The sequence below is a fragment of the Dermacentor silvarum genome, chromosome 2 (genome assembly GCF_013339745.2).
Source record: "Dermacentor silvarum isolate Dsil-2018 chromosome 2, BIME_Dsil_1.4, whole genome shotgun sequence".
Taxonomy (NCBI): Eukaryota; Metazoa; Arthropoda; class Arachnida; order Ixodida; family Ixodidae; genus Dermacentor; species Dermacentor silvarum.
The window spans coordinates 56845479-56864251 of record NC_051155.1 but is presented as its reverse complement, the minus strand read 5'-3'; the positions used below and the strand labels follow the sequence as shown (position 1 = coordinate 56864251).

At 49.4% G+C, this 18773-nt stretch overlaps 1 protein-coding gene across 1 annotated transcript in view; it reads left to right on the top strand.

Annotated features, from left to right (window-relative positions):
- The window catches only part of LOC119440055 (galactose-3-O-sulfotransferase 4), a 69532-nt gene extending 52933 nt beyond the window's left edge, over window positions 1-16599 (top strand). Inside the window, exon 5 of the mRNA XM_049662722.1 lies at window positions 16459-16599. Coding sequence (XP_049518679.1) covers window positions 16459-16599 — 141 coding nt within the window. The remainder of the gene's footprint in view (window positions 1-16458) is intronic.
- The last annotated feature ends 2174 nt before the right edge of the window (window positions 16600-18773 follow it).

The window sequence follows — 18773 nt, the reverse complement described above, 5'->3', positions numbered from 1 at the left end:
CCAAGCAACCCACTTTTCCGTGCGAGACAACATTCTATATCGCTGCAACTATATGCCGGACGGTCGGAAACGGCTCCTTGCTATACCTCGTCATATGCGCTCTGACATCTGCGCATCTCTCGTCATATGCGCTCTGACATCTGCGCACCAACGGCCTGACCGAACGGTTCAATGGCACACTTGGCGGCATGTTGCGGATGTATATTTCATCCGACCACTCCAACTGGGACACCGTACTCCACTTTGTCACGTTCGCATACAACATCGCGACGCAAGCGACTACCGGCTTTTCCCCGTTTTTCCTTGCGTATGGCCGAGAACCTTCCTGCCCTTTGGACACCATACTGCCGTACCAACCTGATGCCGCAGAGTACACTCCACTTTCCGAAGTCGCCAAGTATACTGAAGATTGCCGTCAGCTGGCACGTTCCCTCACTAGCGAGACTCAAAAACGTCAAAAGACACGACATGACCATACTCATCAACCACCACCCAGTTTTGCTCCCGGTTCGCTTGTTTGGCTTTGGATACCAGCCCACATTCCTGGCCTCTCTTCAAAACTCCTGGCGCGTTATCACGGTCCGTACCGTATCATCAATGCCACTTCACCGGTCAACTACATCGTTGAGCCGCTCACAGTGTCACCAGACCTGCGTCGTCGTGGGCGAGAGACAGTACATGTCAACCGCCTGAAACCGTATTACGACCTACTCATCTTCTCTGCGCCCTGAGTCGCCAGGGTGGCTATGCTTCGCTCCCGGGGCATTGTAATGAAGCAGAGGCGCCCCTGGGTATGTGCCGACTGAAGAGGAAGACGAAGGACCGTGCCGTGATCGCGAGAGAACCCCGTGCTGCAAACAGCCCTTGCAGTGCCTACCTGTACCTAGCGTTCTTACAACGTTATCGAGGACAATAAACCTCGTCGCAAGTGAAATTGTTCGACGTTTTTCTAAAATCGGGAGTGTTAGTGCTATCTTGATGCTTGTTACGCTAGAATGTAAGCTATCATCTCTGACGATGAAACGAGCGGCACGGTTCTGAATAGCTTCAAGGTCATTGATTAGATAAGTTTGTTAAGGTGACCAAATGGACACAGCATAATCAAGTTGAGGGCGGACAAATGTTTGATATGCTAGCTTGCGAGTAGTTTGAGGAGCCTCGTAAAGATTACGCTTCAGATAGCCGAGTGTACGTGATGCGCTTGCTGTAATTCTGCTGATATGAGTCTACCATGAAAGGGTTGGTGTACGATAGACGCCTAGATACTTATACGAAGATGTGCAGGAAAATTAACGGTTGTTAAGCCTGTAGTTAAGTGAAGAATTTCTACGTTTACGACTAAAGGTAATCAACTTGCATTTTTCTGTATCTAAAGTTATTTGCCATGAGGAACACCAATGGGAGATTCGATCAAGGTCTTGTTGAAGAGTGATGTGGTCATGATTCGCATGAATTGGTCGGTATACGACGCAGTCATCCGCATACAACCGAATTGTCAATGGAATACCGGAAGGAAGGTCATTAGACAGTTTTAGTTACACGTACGTGGAGACTTCACGTACGCAAACGTGAACAGTCTACGTACCTTACGTGCACGCCATCTGAAACGCTTTTAGCTACACGTACGCGACGCACCACGTAGCCACATCTATCGGGAAATATGAACACTGCGGTAGCCAATTCAATTCAAGATGAGTATTTCAGCCAAGCCAGTGATGTGCATTGATGCGTGCCGGTCATCGTCTCCCCAATGCCCGGAAGTGTGTTGTGCAAGCGTTATCTGCTTTCATCGTTGACATGGAATGAAATAGATGACCAGTCATCCTGTCGCCGTGTTTCCATGCAAGCCATCTGCGCGTGCTCAGCACGCTATCGCTTGTTCGTGGTCTCGCGAAACCCCCGCGCGAATCTGTCTACGTGCGCAAGAAACGCACGCAAAAAAATCGAATCTCACGTACGTCCGTGAGACCAGCGCGCGGCCGCTACGTTCTGCGCATGCGCACTGCTAACACGTAGAAGCTCTACGTACGCAAAGCCTCTACGTGCGTGTAACTAAAACTGTCTATTCATGAAAATGATAAATAAAAGAGGACCCAGCCCGCTACCCTGAGGTACACCGGACGTAACATTAGACGTATCAGAAGTGTAGTTGTTAATGACTGTGAACTGCTCACGGACTGAAATGACTTACGAAGCCATGAGACGGTAAGGTAGTCGAGGTTAAGGTAAGACAGTTTGGAAAACAGACGACCGTGCGCAACACTGTCAAAGGCCTTCGAAAAATTCATGAATACAGAGTCAGTCTGGAAATTATCATCCATGCTTACGTGAAGGTCATAAGTAAACTCAAGTAATTGTGTTTAACACGAGAAACCTTTTCTAAATCCGTGATGGTTAGGAAAGAAGAAACCGTTTTTTTTCTAAGTGTTGTGCAATGTTATATACAATTATGTGCTCAAGAAGCGTACCAGAGACACTAGTTAGAGATATAGGACGTTAGTGGTTAACAGAACTTTTGTTACCTGATTCAAATACAGGAATTACTTTACCCAACTTCCAATCATATGGTACTTCGCCTGACTATAATGATTGCTGAAAATGTGGCAAAGGATAGCACTAGAATGGAATGGCAGTGTCCATCAAAATCTTAGAGTTTATACCATCTACACCAGCGGACGCGGATACCTTAAGAGTGCTAATTAATCTGGAAATACCGTCAGGGGTTATGGTGATGGCTCTATAAACGGGTTATGTACCTCTGTCGGTGGGGGCATTTTAGAATGGCTTCTGAATACCTCCTCCTGGGTAAACATAGCGGAAAGTGATTGATAAAAACATTTGTGCAGTCCTCTCCATTGACGGCGATGCCGGAATCGTCTTGCAGGGATGCACTAGAAGTAGCACTACACGGGGAGATACGTTCCCAAAACTTTCGGGGTTATTTTTAAGCAGTGATTGCAGGCCTTGCGTAAAAAAAAATATTTTTGCCTTTTGAACGGCGCTGCAGTAGGCTTTTTCGGCCACGTTTTTTACCCATGCAGCTGGCGTCTCCAAAGCTTTAGCAGTTTAATCGAACAAATGTCGCTTCGTCAGTGAAAATTTTCGCCGGCACCATCATTTACACTTACACTAGAATGTACAGGCCCGCATTGATAAAGCATATCAAGGTGTCTGGTCTTGTGCTCGATAGGGTAACTGTATTGCCTCCGATACCAGCTTTATAAGTCTGCCTTTGTGTCGCAAAAGATGGTGCAATGGTGAAGTGGCTTTGGAAAAGTATATCCGAGTGCGCTTGGAATGCACAGATATCCGCACCCGCAGAAATGGCCGGACTTGTTTCAAAACTACAAATTGCAGTGCTGCTCGCTAGCGCAATGGTTGAAGATTGGGCGTGTTGGTAACGTTGCATTTTCAATGTGTTCGCTGCGCACAGATACTTAGGAAAAGGCACAGGCAGGGTGAAACAGCACTAACTCCCAACTAGTTTTGTTTTTGTGAAGAGCTGAGTATATACACTGAAAAAAAGAGTAACAGGGCAAGGGACTGATACGCAAAGAGAGCGACGGTTATATCATTTATCATGATTCAAGCACGTGCCGACATTTGCCTTAAAACCCGGCAAGAAATTCAAATTCTTAATTCTACAGCGCAACGCGGTGTCTTATAATGCACATATTTCCCAGCTTATTTATCATTTTAGCCTCGATAGTTTCGCGAGTTAGGTTAGGTAGTTAGGAGCTAGGTCCTAGGCTTTGCATTCACTATGCAACTAGGCGACATGTATCATTTTTTGTTCGAGCCTGCCGTTTTTTTAATGATTTCTTTTAATACTAGTTGACTGTTTCGCTTTCGCAAAGTATAATCCAGCAGTGTAGCCACTTCGACAAATCTTTTCAGCCACAGCAGTTGCCACATCAGTAGCCTGTAAATGAGACACTGAGGCTTCTTGAGCTAACATTTTTTGTTCATCTACTCGTTTTTGCTGGATGTATGAGCTACTGCGGAGAAAGCCACTTTTGCGTTACAAGTTGGCTCATTCGAAGCTGGTTAAGTGGAGAATAACAAACCTACGCTTTGTCAACGCCTTGAAGAAATTATGCCGTCACGTTCTGTAGCACAGTTCTGAAACACTGGCAGCCCGGTTGGCGAAGCCGGTTACCCTGAAACGTTGTTTTGCGCTGTGGCCGAAAGTCTGCTGAAGCTGGTTCGGCGAGGAGCGTTCCATACGGTACGTGAACCCTCTGATAAGAAGCGGCTGGTTGGGCTGCGCTATGAGCACAACATCTCGCATTGGCTGGAAAAGCTTCGACGACTCGCCAACTTGCAGGTGGGCTTTCCACGCCTGGGGTGCTATGCAGGATGCGCCGAGTTTCTCGTTCGCACGAGTTTTACCCGAGTTTGTTCGATGGCAGTCAGTGAATGGAGATAGCAAGGAACGTGCAAAAACAGCCGGCAAAAAGAAATGTGGAGTTAAAGCCGCATATGACAACACGAATGCACCTTGCGCGGCACAGTGCTTCCGCGCTTCAAGCACAGAAGACTGGGCAGCGCAACGCGCCAGCGCCGCGTATTCTTATCAGCGTATTATCGCAATTTAGCAATACCGTCACTGTCCCGCTGTCTATCTGCACACTTGCCGTGAGCCGCAATTGCCACGCCTTTCTCGGGCCCGTCAAGGGCGTGCCTCTTTCGGGCGTTATCTTTCTATCCTACGTCGAACGCGAACAGGGCACATGCGGTGCATTCTTGCACCTACAATTTCCCTAAATCCAATACTTAAAATACAACAAATACAATAACGAACATTTTACTTCTTAATGTATCGGTTTTTCTTTTTGAATGCTATAAATTTGTGATGAAAACGGACATCGAGTGAATTGTTCGATTTTGCACTTTTTTGCCGCGAGTGGCGACAGTGAGGCGAAAGCTTTCAAGCGGATACATTCTAGAGGGTCGCACGCACGAGGGAGTTCATACGGTGAGCAGTCGCCAGGGGCGCTGCAGTGCTATCCTTGATAAAGTCAGTCATGACGACGATCTTTCCATTCCCTGTCTATTAGGGGAATGACAACGCAGCGCACGGCATGGTTGTTCACCGCAGATGGTTCACTGAGGCGGCTATTAAGGCCACCGCTTTTCCAACTGGAACGACACTCTAGCCATAGAGACGGGAGCAACGGCTATCACTTCACAATGGCTGTGCGGTATTTTAGGGTCCGTAGTGATGCAGCACAGTGAAAATGCGCTCGCTTATCTGCGTGCGCGAAGCCACCGTGATGCATTCAAAGAAGAGCGCGCTTCCCAGCGACACAATTCATCGCTTGTCATCGCTTGCCCAGTGAAGGTGCCTCCGTGCGCATGTACGCTGAATTTGAGTGTGTTCTCACCAATGTGGTTGCAGATTGCCTCTGCTGCTGAGCTAACAACGATCGCAGATGGATATAGTAACGACAGCGCATGCAGCAATTGCATTTTAGGGGGTGATGGCTCTTGTGTGCAGTTAGGAAATTAGACTTCGAGCGGAGGAAGGGGTTGCAACTGTTAAGTGTTCCGCACTTGTGATGAAGAAAAGCCATCGCACTGGGTCTAAAATAGCGAGCGTTTCTCGACGTTGACTGTGTTTGCGACACTGCGGGTCCGATACATCACCGATGACAGAGCAGCCATCTCAAACAACAGCTGCGATACCTTGACGTTGGAAAACACTACGCACTGCTCAGCGTCGTCTTCCACCCCGGCGCATCGACGCCTTGCAAGCAGCTACAGTGTCATGCCGATAAATATTTGCTGTGCGCTACGTCGCTACAATGCAGACAATGAAGCGTGTTGTGGGGCCATCACAGCCTAAGAAGAAAGATGCATAAGCCAGCGAAAGTCGCGGCTTTGTTTTTGATAGTCGTTCTTGGTACATCACCGATGACAGTGTGCTGTGCGCATTTTCTTTCGGCGGTCAAGATTGTTGAAGCCTCACAGTTCCACACCACGTCGCTGCTGCCGGAAAATAATTTGGGCGTGGCCCAACCATGGTGGGCGCGCGCACAAGAGCTACATGCCTCGGGCGGGGCGTGACCTATGGTTTTTATTGACACGCGAACTCGTGCCAAACTCGTACATCGCGAAACCCCCCTCGAGTTGAACTCGGGAACATGGTGGCGGCAGCATCAGCCTGTGTCATCGCATCCAGCGACAGCAAGCGTCAATATGACCATCTGGACCCGTTCACCTACATGTCTGACGTAGATTTTCAACGTAATTTTTGCCTTTCCAAAACGTGAGTGCACTGGCTGTGTGAAGAGTTAGGCGAAGGCCCTCGTCTGCGGAGACAGCGTGGCGGGCAAATTATGCTTTCCCAGCACAGACTGCTGTGACTAGGCTGCGGAGGAAAAGTTCATGCGATCACTTCAGCTCCCTCCGGCTTCAAGCGCTGTTCTTCCACCACGCCCGAGCGCCATGCCAGTTCCGGGGTCGTCATTGGAGTACTGGGGCACCTGCGAGCACCTGGGGTTCAACCCGGACTACCCAATCTGCGAAGGCGTAGTGGTCACATTACATAGGAAAACTCAGATGGTCGCCGGGCTGGCTTCTGGTGTAACTGGTGCCGAAAGCAGTTTTCGCAGTTATACGGTACCGCTGCACTGCACGGGCAGAGAGGCGAAGGAAGTTACTTCCCCAACACGGTCCGCCTCGGCCGTCCGAACGACCACTCCTCCAAGCGGCAAATGATTCGGCTCACGCACTGCGTGAGCAAAAGCGTATACGTATGGCTGTTGAAGAAGATGACCGGCGACTTGTTCCCTCTGTCGGAGCACATCATCGCCGACTGCAGGACATACCTCCGTGAGGTCGCGAGGGACGAACTGCTTGCGCACCTCCACTCGGTGGCTCCGGGAGGATAGCGCAAATTGACGAGTGCCTTCTTCGCGGCGAGCAAAAGTACAGTCGAGGCCACCTAATGACGGGCGACAACGTTTCAGCGAGCCGCCAAAATTACGGCGGTGTTAAAGATGCTGGCCCATGGGTCTTCCGCATGGTCTGCGTGATCAGAGGGGTGCTGCGACTTATCAAGGTCGACCGACGAAAGGCGGCGACGCTAGGAGCCATTATTGCTGCCAATGTTCAACCGGGGACCATTCTTCATAGTACCGAATTGTCCGCATCCAACTGTATCCCAAATTTAGTAGATGCTAACGGGGCTGTGCCTCAATGTGCATTGGGAAACAGTCAACAACAGCGTGATCTTTGTGGACCTCATCACGGACGTTCACACGCCAAAAAATAGAAAGGTATTGTCAAAAAGTGAAGCGCCACCACGTCAGCGGTGCGTACAGGGTAACTGCACCGATGCTGGAGAGAGAGAGAATAAAACATTTATTATTGGAAATTAATAGCCGTTTTGTGGTCGGACCTCCTAGTCCGGAAGACCATTGGCTTTTGCCGCCATCCGGGCTCTATTGACCAGGGCTTGTTGCTGTTCTGGGTCCGAGCTGGACAGGTGCTGGAGTCCCACCTGGGATGGACGTGATGGTAGTCAACGGCCACGTGCGCTGCAAAGACACTTTCTTGCATTTGTTAGAAACCACGGATCGCTCGGATTATCCACTATGAAGACTCCTTCTTACAGTTGTTATAAGCCATCGCACGGCGCTAGGCAGTATGAAGGTGCATCATAAAATAAAAGAAAATACAGCGTAGTTTTGTGACCCAATGATTTCCGTCATTACTGCTTGCTTACACGCTAAGCGCGCGGCAAACCACTTCTGTGCTAGCCGACGCTCACTTCGTCTCGCAGCCTTACTTTAGCGCGAGAAACGAGCGATCTGTTAAAATACCAGTGCGAGAACCAGGCGCACACCAATCTGTGCTCGGAAATGGGAGCGCAAGCACGTAGCGAGCCGCACCAATTCAATCCAGTGGAAAGAGAAGGAGCAACGAGCGATCTGTTGAAAGCTTAGTGCGAAAACCAAGCGCACACCAATCTGTGCTCGGAAATGCTAGCGCAAACATGTATTGAGCCGCGCCAATCCAATCAAGAGGGGGGGGGGGGAATGGAGGGCGAGCGTCCCCTCGTGGTATAACGCGAAACGTAATTAACTACAAATTCGTCTAATGCATATTCAGTGTACATCTTGTAAATTTTAAAATGCTTATAACCAACGTTAATGTGACTAATATTATTGTAATAAATGCATTTATTTTATATCTTGCTTGTGCCTGTAATGCACTCGGTGGAAAGACAAACAAGTGAAAGAAGAGACGACCATGCACCGACCGTATGATCACGTGAGCCCCAGTTTGTCGACCGCCCATATGGCAACGACCAAGAGATGATAGCCACCCAGAGTGAATCTAGATAACCAATGAAACGGGAGGCGTGCCGACGGACAAACTTGTCTTGTTACCATTAGTTCTGTCATCTTGGGGCGTCGCCAGAGCTCGTGAAGATCCCGAGTTTCGCCAAACTTGGCGCATCCTGCATAGCAACCCTGATAACCTTCAGTAAACTGTGCAAGTTGGTGAACGGACCCCTCGCAAATATCCTAGCTTGTTCTGTGAAACACAGTTCACGTTTCGTCCTCTGCGTAGTGGGGACCATATGTTCAATACCACTGACTTGTGGAAAAAACATACGTCGGACAATCAGGCCGATGCCTCAACGACCGGTTACGCGACCATCACTGCAGCCTATACAATGTTCTCCTAGGTCTGCTCGGCATTCATTGCGGCGACTGCGGTTGCGCGCATCTTTTACAGCGAAACTGCTACCAAGGTAAATATACCTGGTAGCGAAGCTTGCATAGAAGCCCATTTGTTCAAAACATGCCGGTTCCTCTCTGCTTCATGGGGCTTAGCGCCATTTGTGTTAGGAGGGAACACTTCCGACGGAAGAATAATAATCTGACGTCATATCCGTTAAAAACAGAAGTGACGTCATTTTGTTCTCAAAGGCGCGAAATTTGTTTTCGAAGGCCTGCCATTAGAGCTGTATATTCAAATGCCCCGCCATTCGACTTGATGGGCGTTTCGAGCTTTAAGCGCGGGAAGCAATGCAGGAAAAGTTCAGCCGTACGGGTGTCTAAATTGCATCGCTGCACGGAACGTACTTTCTTTGGAGGCCGACGAACTCTTTGGGCGTAGAGTGCTCGTTCTTTCGTTGGACGCCAAGCCCGTCGGCCAGCGCTTTCCCAAGAAAACAACTTAAGTAAACAATTATCTGGCGGTCGCAACTCACTACTTTTGACTGAACAGGTTAAGAAACAACGAAACTACAGGCGTCACCAAATTCAGACAAACGTCGACAAGCAAAGCAACACAACGTGTGAGGGGGGCGTATTGTAACAGGTGTACTTTACGAGCGCGCCTTTCTACCCACTTCAAGAGCTGCATTGCATTGCAAGTGATAGCGGCGTCAACACCCCCCGGTATTGGTGGGCGCTCTTGCGGCGGGCGCTCAAAAAAAGGTATTTATTGATGATGATCAAGCAAAATATAGTTGTTCTTTTTTCACCATGCGTGTATAAAATTGATAAGGAATTTTATTTGCGTTGAATAAATGTAACTGTATCTCGCTTTAATTAAAAAACTGTTTTTTTAACAATGCTTGTTCCCTCCAAACATAGTCGCGCTTTTATCGCTGCTCCCATAACCACCCTTGCTGATGTCGGTGACAATTCGTTCTGAAACGCTTTTCGCCCGAAGCTTCGCGACCATTTGGATCGACCTTGCTGTTACCCTCTAATTGGTCAGGGTTTCTCGTCTCCGTGTGCGCGGTGTTTTAAAAAAATGTGAGCCGATCCCAGAGACAGTGCAAAGAAGCGGAAAACGCACGGTGTGCTGCTTCTCCATGATGCATCACCCGACATCCTCAATTCACATCATCGCTTGACGAAGACGTCATCGCATGACGTCACGTTTGATGTGAAGACGTCTTCAGATGTCACAGGTTCAACCTCATTTTGACTGGAGATGTACGAGTGAGGATGCGGTAGGGCCCGTGATATCGGACCAGTAATTTATACAAAAGCCTAGGGTCACTCGGAGGGATCCAAATTAAGCCAAACGAGGGTACCGATCGCAAAAGTATGGGCAGGTCGGTCGGTGTCGTACCTTAGCTTCTGGTTACCTTGGTCCTCAGTTGTCAATGAACGGGCCAATTGTCGACAGTCTTCGGCGTACCTGGTAATATCAGGAATTCGAGTGTATGCAGATTACTAAGGTGTGTGCGGCGTAGAAAAGCATAGTGTCCAGTGGGCACGATAGCTTGCGTCCGTAGAAGAGAAATAAGGGTGAGAATCCTGTATTTGCGTGCGTCAATGTTGTACGGATACACGACGAATGGAAGGACATTGTCTCAATTGGTCTGGTCCGATGCGGAGTACATTGTCCGCATATCACGGAGAGTGCGATTACATCGTTCAGTTAGGCCATTCGTTTGCGGATGATATGAAGTTGTAATGCGATGAACGATATTGCGTTGAACGTGCAAGGCTTAAGTAGCATCAGACAGGAAAACACGTCCACTGTCGCTCAGCAGTTCACGGGTAGCAGCGTGGCGCAGGACGAAGTTGTGTGAGATTAAAAACGCAACGTCTCTCGCTGTGGCTGTAGGCAAAGTTACAGTCTCCGCGTAACGCTTGAGCTGGTCCACGCCGACAATTATCCACCTATTAGCAGAGGTGGTCGAGGGAAGTGTGTTGTATAATTCGATACCGACGCGGTCAAATGGACGCACGGGCAAGGAAGAGGCTGAACTGTACCGGTAGGGCGTTGAGGTGTATCCTTGCGCCGCTGATAGGCAGTGCAAGTACGTATGTACTTGCATACACATTTATATATTCCACGCCAGTAGTATCGCTGACGCAGGCGGTTGTAGGTCTTGAGAACGCCGGCGTGAGAGCTTTGTGGGTCGGTGTGGAAAATAGCGCAGATTTTTGTGCGCATGTTTCGGGGGTGCCACTAGCAGCCACCTCCGGCCATCAGACGCGTAATTCCGCCGATACAGGATATCGTCTCTAACATCGAAATGGGCGGCTTGGCAATAGATAGTTCTTGAGGCGGGATGAGCAGATGGATCAGTTAGGAATCAAGGAGTTGACAAGTCCACGCATTCTTGCGTGGCTTCGCGGCAAGTCTCTGAAGTCAATAGGCGACAAGGGAGCGACAACAATAGGCGACAACGGAGAAGCCCTGTTAGACGCTAGCGGTCAGCGTAACAGCGAATCAGCGTTCGAGTGCTTGCGGCCGGATCGTTACACAACACGAATGTCGTATTCTTGTAGCCGAAGCGCCCCATGACCGAGGCGTCCCGAGGGATCTTTCAGCGACGAGAACCAGCATAGCAATGATGATACGTGAGACGTCAAAAGGGCGGCCGTGGAGGTACGGACGAAACTTATACAAAGCCCAAATTATGGCGAGGCACTCTTTCTCAGTGACGGAATAATTACGCTCGGCTTTCTTGCGGTTCAACCAATACTGCACCACGGCCCACACCGCGGGCGTCAGTATGGATCTCTGCAGGCACATTAGGGTCAAAGTGATGAATTATTGGTGGCGACGTTAGTAGGCGCCGCAGCGTCACAAAAGATTCGTCGCACGCTCGTGACCAAGCAGACAAGCCGTTAGAAGCTCCCAGAAGGTTGGTAAGAGGGCGCGATGATAGAAGCAATGTCGCGCACAAAACGACGAAAATACGAGAGCTGACCAGAAGAATTCACGTGCGCACGCACCCTACGCTGCTGCGTATGAGCACTCCCAGTAAAACTTCGAAGCGTTTTCGTGGATTTGGGCTTGCGATATTCGGCTACGGTACGGAGCTTCGCAGGGTCTTGAAGAACGCCCTCCTTGCATGACATAGTATCACAGTATGGTGACCGTATCGTGAGCTGGCGAGCACCAAAACGGCACTTCTTTATGTTAAGTTGAAGGCCAGCAGAGGTGAGGCACCTGTTAATCGCACGAAGACGAACAAGGTGAGTTGTAAAATCTCGGGAAAAAACTACAATGTCGACAAGGTAGCAGAGATAGGTATTCCACTTGTAGCCATGAAGGATGTTATCCATCATTCATTCGTAAGTAGCAGGCGCGTTAAACAATCCGAACGGCATGACGTTAAACTCATACAGTCCGTCAGGAGTGACGAAAGTCGTCTTCGGTCGGACTGGGTCGGTGATTGGAACTTGCCAATAATCCGAGAGCAAATCCAAAGACGAGAACTATTCTGACCCTTGCAAGCAATCGTGAGCGTCATCGATGAGCGGCCACAGGTATACGCCCTTCCGAGTGGTATTATTCAGATGGCTATAGTCGATACAGAATTTGATAGATCCATCTTTTTTGCGCAATAGTACAACACGAGAAGACCAGGGGCTCTCGGACGGCTGAATGACACCTCACTTAAGCATATAATCAACATCTTCGTTGATAATACGCCGTTCTTCCGCTGAAACTCGATATGGTGGTTGGTGTAAAGAAGCATGACAACTGTTGTCAATGTGGTGTGTGACGCTCGCTGTACGACCCAAAGATGATGGAGCAAAATCGAAGGAAGAGTGGAAGTCTCGAAGAAGGGCCAGGAGTTTGTTGTGACGTGTTGACGATAGATCTGTGACAATATAGAAGGGTGGAAAGTGTCTGGAGCTGGTTTGAGAGCAGGTGACGTCATGGCATTCATTGGAAGATAAGCTTGGTCCTCAGGAAACGCCAGGGAGCACAGGAGCTGAACATCTTGCATGTGACCCAAAGATTCCCCACGAAGTAAAGTAACGGTGGACTTGAGCCAGGTGGAAACGAACATGGCTGTAGCAGCTGGTTCAACGGTAAGTACGGAACACGGTAGTCGTATGCCGCGGCGGCGGAGTACTTTTCACGGGGCAAACAGAACAGTTCCGTCTGGGACGGCCGCACAGGACAGGGGTACAAGAGTCAACGTTTTCGGAGTTATATCTCTGTCCGCAGCAACGCCAAGTTTGTGAGCGCCGGGAGGAGGATCCACCGAAAAATAGGTTTGCAATGGCGCAAGGGCCACTTCTGCACGGGAGCAGTCTGTGATGGCGGAATGACGCGAAAGGAAGTCCCATCCAACACTAATGTCGTGAGAGCATGACGAAAACACGAAAAACTCAATGACACAAAGTCATCTTAAATAACTACACGCGCGGTGCACACAGCTGAAGGCGCAATTTACTGTGAGCTGGCAGTGCGGAGCATAAATCCCGAGAGCGACGTAGTCACTGTTTTTTATCTTGCGGTATAGGTTCTCGCAGGTTACAGAAATCGTGCCCCCCCTGTCAATACGCGTTTGTGCGGCGTTTCATTCAAGATCGAAGTCGATATTGTTTTGCTGCGAAACAGATGAAGGCCTTGGACAGTCCAACTCGCATGCAGCTCTTGTCTCCGGAACTGCAATAATCAGTTTCGCTTTTCTGTAGTAGGTCGGGGACGCATGGGTGACAGTGAGCGTCGTCGCGGAGACGGTGACTGGCGGTTGGTATGGGGAGGTGGATCGTCAAGGGTGTACCTTGATAGCATCCATGCCGACGAAGGGACAGGCCTGCCCACGACGTCAAATGGAGAAGGTGGACATCGGCGACAGTGGCGGGCGACGTGTCCAGCGACACCACAGGCGAAGCAGATGGGCCTGTTGTCCGCCATTTTCCACGTGTCGGGGCAGCGGAAAAAGGGAGCCCAAGGTTGTACGAAGGAGAGCGGCGCAGCATTCGCGGTCGTCGTAGGGAACCCTAGGTGTAGGCTCCCTAGGTCGTCGGCAAGGCATGGGTCGGCATCACAGGTCGAGCATACGGCGCAGGCTGTTGAGGGAGCCAAACCGCGACGAAAGCGTAGGAGGCGGCGTTTTGATGGGTGGTTGTTGGGGCATAGGCGGGATGGCCTCAGCAACCTGGGTCCGAATGACGTGTTAAAGGTCAGGATCCAAATACTGCGTAGGCTCGTGCTTGAAAGGTAGCAATGAAAGCTGACGCGCTACCCGCCGTGGTTGCTCAGTGGCTATGGTTTTGGTCTGCTGAGCACAAGGTCGCGGGATCGAATCCCGGCCATGGCGGCCGCATTTCGATGGGGGCGAAATGCGAAAACGCCCGTGTACTTAGATTTAGGTGCACGTTAAAGAACCCCAGGTGGTCCAAATTTCCGGAGTCCCACATACGGCGTGCCTCATAATCTGATCGTGGTTTCGGCACGTAAAACCCCATCTTCGAATTTAATTTTTTTTTACCTCTTCACGGATAAAGTCCTTGATTGTGGGTAGTAGCGGCAGCTGATTGGCAGGGCAGGTAGCTAGCTGCAACCTTGATAGTGTGTAGTGTGTCGGGCGTCGTGAGGGCTTGGCGAGCGATCGTGCGCTGCCGACCCAACTCGTCAAAGCTCCGACGCAACGAGACCAGTGCAGCAATCGCGGTGGAATTTCTATCGAGCAGCATCTGATAAGCGTCGTCCTCGATATCCTTCAGTATGTGCTTGATTTTCTCCTCCTCAGTCATGGTGGAGTTGACGCGGTTGCAGAGATTGAGCACATCCTCTATGTAGCCCGCGAAATTCTCGCCTGGATGCTACGCACGTTGACGCAAGCGCTGCTCTGCTCGAAGCTTGTGGGCCACACGCCGACCAAAGCCATCCGTAATGGAAGGCTTGAAAACCAACCAAGTGAGAATGTCAATCTTGTGGTTGCAATACCACAGTTGCCCGGTGTCCGCAAGATAAAACATGACGTGAGTCAGCTTCATTTGATCGGCCCTTTTGTTATTGGCGCTGACTCGTTCGTACGCCGACAACCAATCTTAAACATCAGAGTCACCTGAGCCGTCGAAGATGGGCGGATCCCGCTCATGGTACACGGCCCCGCAGGTGGCAAGGGCTGCCGAAGGGTCGCTCCGAGTCGAGGTCTCGTTGACCTCGTTGACCATAATGGGTGCAGGAACAGACGGGAGCGTCCGGGAACGAAGTTCCAGGTTGTTGAGGGAAACCACGCCGCCTCCACCAAGAATCACGTGATTTACAGACGTGTAAACGTCAAGAAACGATGAGGAACGTCAAAGGCGATCGTCAAGAAACGGTGGGCGTCAAGCAGTCAAAATCCAGGCAATCGCAAGCTCTGGTCACTTGGCTACCACCAACACTGCGGCTTGCTTGCTTGCTTGGCTGCTTCATCGTCGTCTGTTCTTCATTACAGCGGTTATATAGTCAATATGAAGTGATGGCATAGTATAGGACCCAGCTTACTCCCGAATTAACAAGGCTGAAACGGTCAATCAGCTGGGCGATATGTGCGTTAGCGCACACTTTTGAATTTGCATTTCTTTCCGGGATTTAAGGCAAAGGGGGCCCGCGCTTCAATCATGATAATTTACATTCTCCTTGTATATCAGTCCCTTGCATTGTTTCCTTCTTTTGGTTGCCAGTGTATATATTCCGTTTTTCATCAATATAAAACTAGTAGCAAGTAGCGCTCTTTCACTCTTCCTGTTCCTTTTCCTAAGTATATATGTGTGCGCGGTGAACAAATTCCAGATTATTCAGAGACGCTAAGGGCGCTCCTTGCGTTTTTACTGTTAGGAATAGCAAGTTGTAACTTCAGTTACAGTACCGAGGTGACGTGGTCATCTACCAGCTGTAAATCGTTATTGCAGGAAGGCATTGTGCTCTGGGAAGATTTGGGCAAATAAACACGGCATCACTTTAGGCAGGCAAGATAGATTGTGTTACGGGAGCCAGGCGAAGATTTTATAGTGCTTTCAGGACACCAAAAGAAATGTACGTCGTGATTGGGTGTCCACGGTCGACGGCTGCGGTACCCGCTATAATCCCATGCATCGGGGAATTAGTAAACCTTACAATTTAACCGCATGCTGTTGTTTGAAATATTTCAAATCTACACGCGATTGATGTTCTCATAATTCTCTTTGGGATTCTATTCCTAAAGCCCGCTTCTCGCGAATGACCTTATGTACTTATCGACACATGTCGTAGCACTCTAGCACCAGCGTCACGCCAAAGCATGTATCCTGGCCTCTGCGTATACCGCCGGAACAAATGCTGCAGTGACAATAAATGTGCCTAACCAGTAGAGTGTGTCCGTACTAGTGTTCTGGTTCAATAGCTTGCGGGCAGCTAATTTGAGCACTTACCTTGAACAATTGATGACTGAACTTTTCATGAGCTGTTCCTTTCTCTTCTTTTTTTTCTGGGGGTTTTACGTGCCAAAACCAGTTCTGATTATGAGGCACGCTGTAGTGCAGGGCTCCGGAACAATTTTGACCACTTGGGGTTCTTTAACGCGCACTACAACGCAAGCACACGGGCATACCATGTTCTTGGGATTGCGAAATTACCTCTTCGGATCTGTATGTATCACACTATTGTTTTCGCAAACTATATATTCCTGGTTAGTTCATTCATCGGCATACTTATTCCTGGGCTTTGATGACCTCCTGCTCAAAAATGCTGCAGGTGCTGACCTTCAAAGCGAGAAATGCAAGCTTGGACTTGTGCAAACGCATGATCGAGCCTGAGTTGCTGGTCACGGAACGGCTGCGCACTAAGCAACGAAGCCGAGGAGGTCCAGAGTGGTTCCCACAAGCTGTAGCATAGAGCTCGCAGCGGCGCCGGGCACTTTTACCTGTTCACACTGATACAGTGTGCTACATCTACGATCTCTTCTACGCCCGCCAGGTCTCCACAGTACCTCGTGAAGATGACAGGCTGCGTCGGAGCTCTGTGTCACAACAGTGTTCTTACGTATTGCTCTTTTGTGGCAAGGCTTCTTGATACTCTGTTAATAAAAATCAAATCACCCTATCGGGAAGCTCAAAATTTAATCTCGACATCTGCTGCAAAGCTCCATCCTGCGCACTTTACACCATGATATCACCTGTGAAAGCTAAGCGCTCCTAGATATCAGTGGGATACGTGCGCAAATTCTAGGTTCTTTTTTTTTCTTTTTTGCAAAGTACACTTTCCTGTGTTGGCATCTGTAACAGTAGGCCACTAGAGCACGCGCCGCTACATTGATGCTATGTGTTACTAACAGATGCAGCGTCCGGCATGGCAAGTCTAAGCCCCCTGAATAAAACTAAAGGTAGCGACATTCTTTTATATTGCCGCCGTAGCTGCGGCGAGGAGCATGACAGCTGGCAGGAAAGGAGGTCTGCGTCTTCCAATTGGTTGATCGCCGTCCCGTGGTATTTCTAGCGCCATGTTCTCTATTTTTTTTATTTTTCCCGCGTCTCGGTGCAGTCGCCACCATGACAGTTGGCCGTCGAGTTGCTGCGGCGAGACATTTGCAAAGGCTTTGATGTGTTTGGGTAAGCTTCCTGGCCACTCGCCTCATTTAAGAACTCTGTTATTGCTTTGTTTTGTCAGGGATAGCCTTTAAATGTGCTGAAAGTGCCAAAGTGCACCAACAGAGCTTTTTTCTTTCTTCGCGGGCTACGGAATTGAGGCATGGTTAAGCTTAGCCATGATTATACTTGTGCGAGGCTTGCTTTCTCGATACCGGTGTCACACGTACACTTCTGATCGCGATAGGGACTGATCCGGATCGAGTGTTGCTACACGGTCATTTGCGATCGCAATGTTTCTGATAATGAAGGGCAGTGTTCTGATAACGCTAAAAACAAGAAGTGAAGGCAGCTCAATAAAGAAACTTTAAAAACCTTTTTATCAGCAATAGTAAGCTGTACAATAGAAATTTTATCCAAATTTATCCGCATTTTGCAAATCTGGATTTGTAACAAAGGCACTATGCAGTTCTGAGAGTTTCCGATGATCAGCAGACGATAATAACTCGATAGGTATCGTTGGACTGTGTAACAGCGACCAATGCTTATCGCGATCAAGAAATACATCCGACCGGCTCCGATCGCGATCAGAAGTGTATGTGTGACACCGGTATTGATCGCGATCAAAAGTCGATCCGGACGGGCTCCGATCGCGATCACCAGTGTACGTGTGGCACTCGTATTTGCAGCAGCTACCACTGTTTATCGCTATCAAGACATCCGATCCGGCCCGACACTGATCGCGATCAGAAGTGTATCCGATCCGGACCAGCCCCGATATCAATCAGAAAATTACGTACACTGCTGATCGCGATCGGTGCCGGTCCGGATCGGTTGTCTTGATCGAATTAACAGTGCTCACTGCTGCAAATACCTATGTGACACGTACACTTCTGATCACGATCGGGGCTGGTCCAGATCGGATTTCTTGATGGCGATCTACAGTGGTCACTGCTACAAATACCGATATCACACGTAGACTTGAGGTCGCGATCAGGGCCGGTTCGGATCGGATTTCTTGATCGCGATCAACAGTAGTTCTAGTTCTACTATAACTACTGTTGATCGGTTGGAACGGTTGAAATGGTTGGATCTACTACGATCCAACCATTTCCGTAGAGGACCGTGGAAAAGGGCCGAGAAGGTCGATCTCGACTTGCTCGAATGGAGTCCTTGGGGGTGGCACAATGTGTAATCTACCAGGATGAGTACTTGTAGGACGTTTGCGACGCTGACATTCGTTGCAGCTAGACACGTACTGTCGCGTCGTCTGACGCATAGTAGGCTAGTAAAATCGTTCTTGAACACGGCGAAGCGTTCTAGCTGCTCCCAAATGACCGGAGGTTGGTTCGTCATCCATAGCCCGCAAGATGGAAGTGCGCAGACTTTTCAGGACCACCAGGAGATATCGTGAACCTGTGGTAGAATAGTTCGTGTACAGAAGCCCATCACGTGTGCAATAACGTTTGGCTGCTGATTTCTGTT